The sequence below is a fragment of the Ceratina calcarata genome, unplaced genomic scaffold, assembly GCF_001652005.2.
Source record: "Ceratina calcarata isolate Rehan_Ccalc_2016 unplaced genomic scaffold, ASM165200v1 scaffold178.2, whole genome shotgun sequence".
NCBI lineage: Eukaryota > Metazoa > Arthropoda > Insecta > Hymenoptera > Apidae > Ceratina > Ceratina calcarata.
In genome coordinates this window covers 14,576-24,593 of record NW_017139212.1, presented here as the reverse complement: position 1 = coordinate 24,593, position 10,018 = coordinate 14,576, and the positions used below count along the sequence as shown (strand labels likewise).

At 39.6% G+C, this 10,018-nt stretch overlaps 1 protein-coding gene across 3 annotated transcripts; it reads right to left on the bottom strand.

The window, feature by feature from the left end:
• Positions 1–365: 365 nt before the first annotated feature.
• exu (maternal protein exuperantia) lies at positions 366–7,707 on the bottom strand. 3 transcript variants are annotated; one of them, XM_018037696.2, is made up of 6 exons: positions 7,333–7,707; positions 1,930–2,234; positions 1,579–1,860; positions 1,284–1,476; positions 1,064–1,206; positions 366–965 (listed from the first exon to the last, which is right to left on the bottom strand). In XM_018037696.2, the coding sequence occupies exons 2-6, from the start codon at positions 2,215–2,217 to the stop codon at positions 654–656; spliced, it is 1,218 nt and encodes a 405-aa protein (XP_017893185.1). In that variant the 5' UTR covers positions 2,218–2,234; positions 7,333–7,707; the 3' UTR covers positions 366–653. The 3 variants fall into 3 exon arrangements, with proteins under 3 accessions (XP_017893185.1, XP_017893183.1, XP_017893184.1); XM_018037694.2 differs by lacking the exon at positions 7,333–7,707 and adding an exon at positions 3,322–3,706; XM_018037695.2 differs by lacking the exon at positions 7,333–7,707 and adding an exon at positions 2,939–3,089.
• Positions 7,708–10,018: the final 2,311 nt, after the last annotated feature.

The window sequence follows — 10,018 nt, the reverse complement described above, 5'->3', positions numbered from 1 at the left end:
ATACTTTATAATTTGAATACGACAAAGGTTCCAAAGACGAGGCGGGGTAAAAATGAAGTTAATAATGATCCGAGGCGAAAATTACGATTCTAATAAATCTTTATTTAGCTGTTCAGTACAACGAAATTCAACGTGTAAATACAACCAAGTGCACAATGTTCGTTNCGCAGAACTCACTAGTATTAAGTAAAAAAAGAGAACGTCATATTGCTAATCTCAAAAAAATGAAAAACAAAAAATGTATTACGTCTCATTATATTTGTATGTCGACAGTCTCTAAACAATCACTCGTTACAACATCACTAAAAATCAATGAGCATAAAATTAATAGTTAAACAAAACGAAAAATTAAATATCCTTCTTTCTTTTTATCGTTAACTAAAGGAAAATTAATGTGTTATTTGTACATCATCTTTTCGTTAACTAAATTAAGTGTTCTGTATCGTCCAACGATACATAGTTTACTCTGTTATAACAAAAATAAAAACTTAAATACAATACTGTAACGAATAACACCCACGTTTTATCACATTAGAATAACGTTATGATAAGAACGAACGGAATGATTAGAAAACTCAGTTATCGATAAGAAATGTTGTTCTTATAATTAGTTAAAAGTCACTGAATGGATGAACGGACACTGAATCCAGTTCTTAATCTTCTACAACGATTGTACTGTTGTCAGAAGATTCGGACTTTATTTTGTGCGGTGAATCGGAGGTAGTGGTGTCCGGACTTTCAGTACCTGAATCACACTTATTATTATTTTGCTTGTCGTCGTTGATCTTAGATTCAATTTTTATTACAGTTTTATCCATCGATACCCTCAACTTCGGGTTCTTATCAGGGTCGAAATGACCCTCGAGGAGGATTAGCAAATCCTCGACTTTCTTCTCTTCGATCGCGGGCAACTTTTCGTTTATTAGTTTTTCTAAACCTTCTCTCTTTCCGTTGCTCCAGGCATCCTGCGGTGCAAATAATTTGGACAGTTTAGATTGGCACTTTTAGTAAAAGTAATCAAGCCTCGGACGGTGTATATACATTTGTCAGGGATAATACATACTCGCAACTGGGCGTATTCTATCCCCGCCTCGGCAAGTAGCCGTCGTAATGGACTAGCGTGTTGACGTTCCCGACGATTTACGCGAAACAGAACTCCGAAAATAGGTTTCAAGCTATTTTGACGTTCAAAAACTATCTTTAATTCTGGAAAAACATCGACGTATTAAACGAAGAAATCTCGTTTTTCTAATAAAATTGAACGTTCGTATTATTTTATCTACCTGCGTACTCCTGTTCCTCTACCTCTACCGGTTGAACGAATTCTCTAATGAATTCGGTAGTTTTTTTCATGGCGCTATCACTGTCACCACTACCATTAGCATCGTTTCCCTTTATCACTTCCAACGAACTTAAGTGTTGTACTATTTGTAAAGCTAGGCACGCTCTGTCTTTTGCATTGTCTAACTGTTTTTCCTGGAATTACGACAAATTTGCATTCAAGACATTATAATGTTAATTATAATTACATTACAATTGTTGGATCACGCATTCTACGTTTCGTTAGTGTTTGCATACTTGATTAAGTAAAGTACGGGACAACATCCTGAGCGTGTAAGCTCGAACTATATTCGCGTATTTCACTTCGGCAACGTTGAATCCGTTTGCGAATCCTTTTACAATTTGTTTAAATCGGTCTAGGAGATTGTACTTCTTCAATGACTCAAGTAACATGGCAGGGATGACTTTACGCGGTTCGTGATAAACTAATATCACACCATCGGCTGCATCCCCTCTAATAGATTCTAGCCATGTTAAAAAATCAGCCAGAGCAGACACCTCGCTCTTAGTTTTTAATACCTGCGAAGAAGTTTACAATTCAATAAAAAGAATATTAATTTCGTAATATCACTAGAATTATTGACATACCTTATTCGTTTTATTGTCTTTAAGTGCGCGAAACTTGCCGATAGTCACGATCTTCATATTGTGCCTCTTCATGGCTGGAGGATCAAGGTCCTTGTATGGCATTACGTATTGGGAGTAAGAGGAACTCGGTGTGTATCCAGCTATTTGGCATATCTCGTCAATAACTTTCTTTCCCGTAGTATCCATGTCCCAACCGACTAAGCGATAATTGCCTGGACCAATACCCACTGCAGAAGGTTTTCTTGGTGGGCTGGTTTTCCCATTTTCCACTATTACTGAAGACACCATCTTTACGAATTTCTAATCTGTAAATAATAGAAACATTAAATATATAATAATCGTTAAGATACGTGGAACATAAAATCCCAATTCAAAATAGAAAATAAATACTTTTTAAATGTATGAATTTAATGCTGAAATAATAAAGGCACGTTAAGATTTTATTAGGTAAGAAATTCTTAGAACTCAGGTGTTTCGTAAAGTAATATTTGGAACAATCTTTGTACGTTAGGTATTTTAAAAGAGGTTTAGATGTAAAATTCCAATTGCTAATAAGGAGGAAATAATTTGTAAATGTATCACTTTTAATGCTGATAAAATAAGGAAACATGCGTTAATATTTCATTAGATAAGACGCTCTCAGAACTCGGCTGTGTTCTCAACTAATGTTTGGAATAGTTTTTGTACAAGGGCGAGATATTTTCGTACACAGGCAGAGTAGACTATGTGTACGTATCGATTAAAATCGACCTTGAAATTCTACACAGTAAACAAATACTTAAAAACAAAGGATTGATAGCCAGAGATATGTTTCTAATAATACAGATTACCCTATCGCTCGTGCTATATTTAGTAGTTCGTCAAACGAAAATTTATCTACTATTATTCTATACTAATTTTTCTTCGATAATATCCGTATAACGAAACGCGTGGCATTTGTGCGCGGAGCGATAAAGAGATATACGGGAAACAAAGAGACGTCGCGCAAATTCTTTTTAAATTAACTCACGCTAGTATCGTTAAATTTTTCAACAGCGAGTAGGAAAGTAGATTCGCGGAGAACTGCGTTACACCGTCGACGAGGTCGATAGATGACAAGCTAACAGCTGGCATGAACGCAGCTTGCGATTTTCCGTAGGTGCACCGATGGTACTGAGAAAAACTAAGCGTTGCATCAATTTTTCCGATTCCGTGACGTCCACGCAACAGGCGTCATTCGTTCGCGATCAACCGTGTCACGTATGTAAAACAGATATTCGCATCGCACGTGGGTCGCGGGTCTGGCGAACTACTCGTGCGACGCAGCCTCGGCGCAATGTAATTTCGAACAGGGAATACGGTTTTCGCTTCCGATTCAATTCTCGGCTGTTAGGATTCTCTACGATCACTCACCAACGTCGTCACGTGGCACGGAGCTCTTTAGGTTTCTTCGGTTTTCTTGCAGTACGACACACTCGATCACAGAGACTAGCTACGCGTAAATTCTTCGCGGATACTGGAAACTACTGGAGCGCAACTAGATTCATTTGAATGCACGTGTACGTTTACCACTAAACGCGCCCGCTCGACCGAACACGCGTGCGCACACAGTCCTTCGATCACGATTCTAATGTCAATCTTGCCCGAGGGAGAGGGTCTCCGGTTCTCGTGGATCACCGGTTGGACCCGTCGTCCGCATGGATATCGCCGATCAAATCGAAGCGGCTTAGCAAGTATTAGTTTCCCATATCAACAAATTAAATCTACGGTCTAAATCACTCTTTCGTTATAGATATTTTCGTGTAGGAAATATTTGATCAAAAGTTTTACGTACGTGTTGAGTCATGTAAGCCAAGATTCGCGGAACAATGATCGATTACCTTTAAAGGTGATCGAGCGTGATCGAGGAAATGTATGGCACGATTAAAACGGTACAAGTTTCATTTTACGTGATCGAAATTCGTTAGTTGTTACTTCTCGAGATCGATCGTATGGCAGAATATGATCGATCCAACGTACTCTCACGTTATTTGAAATTCGATTCACGACATCGAGAAGTTCGCCCGAGATGTAAGTGTTTTTCAGTATGAAATGAGTCGACTGAAATAACGCGTTCTAAAGATACCCGGTGTGTCATTCGCATTTTAATATGAAAGTATGTAGTACGTATGACGTTGGCCGACGAGTACGTGAAAGAAACTCGGCGCGTATCGATATCACGAACCCCGTTGAAAACTGGTTTGTAACTAAAATTCATTAGCATACGCTAAGTGATCGTCGCCTTCCTATTTACGCGGATGGGAGGAATTCGCACAAAGCACCATCCGCGTCTACCGTCATACTCTCTCTCCGCGACATTGTTGACGGTAGCGATAAATTGGCCTGCGGCTTATCTTTCGTTATCTGTTATTTATCCTTTTTCAGAGCAAGCCGCACGGTCTGCAGCGCTGATAAATTGTTCCAACTGGGTCATACGTACAACAGTGTTACGTTCGCCAGGCTCATTTTCATCGCGTATTTGATCCTACAATCTTCTCAGAGTCCTTAGAATTTACGGAATTCTTTCGCCGATATTTGGAAAATTCAACTGCAACCATTCTTATAATGAATTTCGCTCCTCCTTTCTACGTTAAACGATTAAATTCTCGTTGAGACGCGCGTTCACGATATTCATTTCCGTGTTTATATCTGAAGAATAATTGTCTGGCGGAGTAATTGCAGCCATTACATTAATATACGCGCAATACTATGCACACTAAATGAAACTATTATTTATCATCATTTGCTTCTTATAACTGGCTAATTAACCAGCAGAACGTAACCCGAGTCTTTTTGAGACGTTAATGTACGATCGCGTACAGAAGAAATATGTAAAGTGTAAACGTATACAATTTCATATAAAATGATTTCTTGCGTCCTTGCCAGATAAGTTTCTGAATATCATTCATAGCTTCCTTCGTGCATGAGCGTGAAAAAAGAGCATCGCAGCTTCTCATAAGAGCGCTAATGCAAAAAGTATGCAGAATCAGCTACAAAGGAAAAAGCTTCGCAGCGCATTTAGACGCTGGTTGGACGAGTTTTTGCGTAGATTTTATTTACAGGTATATTACAGGTACGTACGTCTGTTTTACGCAGCAGATTCAATGGATTTTCAAATTTGGATACTGCGCGGGAGATATGCATTAGCCTCGCATTCAGAATATTTTTAAACTGGGTATGCAAAAAAATGTAAATCTCTGGCTTTCAATTTTACGATCGAGTTAGCTGGCATTAATGCACACGTGCACGCGCACATCGGCAAGTGAGGAAGTCGTGTGCAATTGTATAATAGAATTTGTTTTCAAATGTGAATGAATAACGCGTCACGGGAGGCGAGTGCGTTCAATGGAAACATTAATTGAGAGTTAAAATTTAAATAAAAATGAGAAAGAGAGAGAGAGAGAGAGAGAGAGAGAGAGAGAGAGAGAGGAAATATTGTGAGTTTGATCGCACGGATTAAAACAATCGATTACAGTTTTAATTGCGTTGAAACTTTTCCACTCGAATGTCACGTTTTTATTTTTTTGCACGGTAAACGAAGAAGCGAATATTTAGATGCGTTGCAAAATAGGGAGAAACCGGGACATACCCACCATGTTTGATTCGGTTAATATTCGAGCTCGGTTTTGCTGTTTGTACGCGTTCGACAGTTTCATATTTGTTCCCTTATGAGAAACATTGACGCTATGAAACTCGAATGGGAAATTCGGTGAACATAAAAATACATCGGACGGAGGGGAAAAGGTTGGGGAAAAAGGACGTAGGAATTCGCGACGAAACGAAGTCTGTGATTTCCCGAACCGCTTCGCACGGTGTAATGAACATCGTGTCCAAATATCGCGATTGCTTTTGAAGTGGATTTCTCGACAGGGGAAACGCGAACGGCGGAGGGAGACGGACGAGAGATGAAACGAGGGAATATTGAAATGCCTTGGTAGGTTGATTAGTATTCAACCTAGCTTCGGCAAACATGATAAAATCGATCATCTCTCTGTACTCCCGGCGCGGCGCGCGGCGTTGCGTTTTCCGCCTCCGCCCGTGGGTGGACGCCGGGATATTTCATTAAACCTGAAAAAATTGTGGCAAGGGAAAAATATAATGAAACGCGACGTGTGTAATAAATTTCGAACGGAATTGAAAGAAATAATTTCCGCAAGCTCGGAAACTTTTCGTTTGAATTACAATCGTCGCGTTGAAATTACATAGCAGATAGCTTTTCGGATATATGTACCAAAATAAAGTTCATAATTCTGCTTCGCCATGACTTCTAAATTGAGTGTTTAAATAATGTTCCGCAAGTATCGTTTCACATAAAATGGGACGTCGAAATTCACCGGTGGAGGACAGAGGACAATTGGAAATGGATTTTAGATTCACACGTTCGCCTGCTCATTAATATTCAGTCTACCGTTCACAAATGTAATAATACCGTCGGTAAACATTGTACGAGAGATAAAAGGCGAAACCCGATGAACCGACGCGAAGGTTTTGAACCACGGTTCGTTTGAAAAATCTCACGAATCTAGTTTAAACTAAGGATACCCGGATTACAGCGGCAATCCGATTTGATTGATTAATTTAAAAGCAGAAATGAAAAATACGATCGAGTTTGATTCAAAACCAATAATATTTCACGAGTTATCAGAATTGTATAAAAATCCCATATAATTTTTATTCCTCATTCAATCTTCACGTATTGCGTCATAGTATTATTAGAATTTCTGAAAAATCGCAGCTCTTTATTTTAAACTCTTTCATTTATTTAAGTTATCTAGTCAATTGCTATGCGCGCGTTGTAACTAGGCGAGATCGCCATATATCTACGTATTATAATTTGCTGGTTCATTCAGACGCCCATTTCGCTTGAAACTGAATTTTAACCCCGAACAGCCACTCAATCCCTTTTGCACTTGTCATTCACACGCAACGCACGAGAAGCTCATTTATAATCCGACATTCGTGAAGTTCATTCACCCCTGCGGGCAAGGTGACTCGTGTTACACCCGTTACAAATCAACGCGTCCATACAACTGCATATATCAATTATGATTAGACCGTGAACATTTATGGGCTTGTGAGAAATTCGAATAGACACAATATCGAACAATTTGTACGTGCACGTATTCCTAATTAACGTTTCCTGCAGCGTAAAATATTTCCTCAAGAATTATTTGTATATATGTATAGGACCACATGGGTAAGAAGGAGCGACGCCATTTTTTTTCTCTAGAAAGATACGCGGTTACCTTGACTGCCCGAAGGTTTTTATCTCAAACGAACACATAATTTATTTAAAAAAAGGAGATCGTTAGCGATACGTTTGCGAATAACGAGGCGCGGCTGGATTTGCATGAAAACCGCGTTTGGAACAAAGGAAAGACTTACACAATACGGGGGAGACGATCTCGTGGGCCTAATCGCTGGCAGGCAGACGTCGCCGAATCGGCCTTCCTTACGGCAGTTCGACTGTATCACCGATCGTTAAGAGAACGATTCCTCCGCGCGGCCGGCTGCGTACGTGACTCTTTATTTCCGCGATCCTCACCGTGACACCTTCGTGGATGACGTGAAACGTAGACAAAAGATCGGTGGCTTCGCGCACAGATTCGATAGTCTATTGTCCTCCCTTCGTTTCCGGCTCCCTAGCATTATCCTTATCTCCTTTCCGCGTGTTTATTTCCGTCTCCTTCGCACGCCTCCCCTTTGCGTTTCGTTTTTGTTCGCCGCGCTTTCTTCTTTCGCCACTCGACGCGAGCGTCGTCACCGTGTCACCGCGCCGTACCGGAACGCTCGGATCGCCGCCGCGCTCACGTTTCGGTACACGGCCACGCTTTCGCTGATAACGACGCATCGCCCCGTCATCGTCAGATACCGTGAGATTTGCACGTATCCGCAACGTGTCTGATATACGACCGATTTGCCAACGAATAGGCGATAAGGTTGCATTCGATCATGAGTTTGCGTGTCCCGCGCTTCTTGACGCGCCGCGTCGGGACATTCCCGGATTTCCTCATAGTTTCCTTTCAAACGTTCGAGGGCACACGATAGCCGAGATAATGCAGTTAACTATTAAAGATAATCAGTTTCTTTTTTCATCGACGGAAATCAATAATTCCTTGGGATAAGGATTACGATAGATCTTGTGAACAAATCGATAACGATGACCGTGTTAAAAGATTTTACGTACTATCTTTTAGTTTCAAGGAAACAGTTTTTGAACACTCACGTGCATTTAAACGATTGTGATAATCTTTTTATTCGTAACAATGGGATTATAATAATTACCTGGACATGAATGCTCCATGAAATATGTGCGGAAATATAGATTGAATAGAAATAACGAATTTATATTCACAAATCCACAATATTACAAAAATTCGAATTCACGAAACCAGTCCGGACGAAACCTGAAACCATCGCAAACGCACGTCAAAACGCCTTGAAACAGAGTGACCAGTCGATACGTCTGGAAAAACGGTTATGCCTCGGACCCAAGTCCTAGCTTCGAGGAGAAGGGCCTGTTTTATGATACTCCCACATGTTTTACACGTTGTCACAGCTCCTTTTTTGGAGTTTTTCTAGTTTTCCTATAGACGTTACATTATTTTATTCTTTATTTCATAATTGTTTTGCGTGCACGAAGATAAATAGAACTATTAAAGGAAATTTTTGTTTGTTTTCTGGTATACCAGGTATTTAAAAATTTTGTGTTAGTAGCTGGAATACGTCATATTGATGTTTCTAATATGAACTTGGTCGACGTTATTGGACGTGCAAATTAAACTGGATAATATTACATATTACTGGTGGATCCAGAATTTTAATGAATCGATAGGAAATCGATGAACTATTTTATTGGAAATTTCTAACTCTCTCTCCTCTCGCGTGTCAACGAAATAAATGTTGGCATTTCATGCGCCGGATGTTTGTCTACGAAGTAATACATTAATCAAGCTGCGATTGCTGCAGCGAGATTTATAAATAACCCAGAAACATGCATGAGTTTATCTGATAATTATGTGATACGGACATGTTATTTAATAACGAACGAAACTACATAATCCACTTTTTCTTTCCCTTAACGAAGTTATCGTATCGCTGTGTTTTCTTTTAATTGCTTAATGTTACCTGCGTAACGGTATAATAGCTACACGAGTTACGCTTGTGAATTATTATGTACGCTCGCGTGTGTCGTGCACGCTTGATTATGGCACAATTTGCTCGAGCTGAATAATTGATAAGGAAGGTCGGAATTGATAAGGCTCGCCTTTCTTGCGGTCCACTAGGCGTCGCTCGTAAAAATGAGTACTTCGCGTGTCAAAATCTAAATAAATCCAATGCACGTATTATTTTATTGTAACAATTATAACAAAAGGTTTAACCAGTTTCTTCCTCTACAAACTAGCCTTGCGTTGTTACGCATAAAATTAAATGTACGTACACAGAAATTCTGTTTTCGGACGTACCTCGGCGCGAGGCGTGTGCCAATGATGTTCTTTCCCTGGGTTTTTATTACATGCCTGCGCGTTAGATAAATTACCTCACATTTCTTAGAAGAAAATGTTGATTTTTCGACTGCAGCGTTTATCGACGCAAACGCAAGCAGAGGTCAATTTTTTTATTATCTTTTGCGTAGATAAACTGTTCCTGTACGCGAGGAGCGTATACGTAACTAATGAAATCATGCTTATTCACTTATTCACGAGTGCATCTAAGATATATTGTCGATATTGATTAATGGGTGAATAAAAGAAACTTATTCGAAATAATTTTTTATCAAAACGGCTCAGAAGGACGGCTGTACTGTAAGAAATCCGCATTTGAAGTGAGGAAGAGCCTACCGCTCTTTAGAAAGTTTCCGGGTCTTATCAGAGAAAACCGGCCATGCACACTGTTTATGACTAAAGTCTAACAGTCATATGCAACTGATTGGCATAATAGCCTCGTGTATAAACACGCTGCGCCAAGGGTAGAAAGTTTCATTAACACTAGAAAGACTGAAACTTAGTATATACCTATATTGCCCAAAGCAGTCAAAATGACTGTATTGTGAAAAAATAATGTGTAAAGA

What these genes read in the sequence shown, in the direction of transcription:
- exu (XM_018037696.2), bottom strand. Translation starts at nt 2,217, where the DNA reads ATGGTGTCTTCAGTAATAGTGGAAAATGGGAAAACCAGCCCACCAAGA. An exon ending in CCCGTACTTTACTTAATCAA is followed by an intron (nt 1,477 to 1,578) that starts GTATGCAAACAC and finishes TCGTAATTCCAG; the next exon opens with GAAAAACAGTTAGACAATGC. An exon ending in TAGAATACGCCCAGTTGCGA is followed by an intron (nt 966 to 1,063) that starts GTATGTATTATC and finishes TTTGCACCGCAG; the next exon opens with GATGCCTGGAGCAACGGAAA.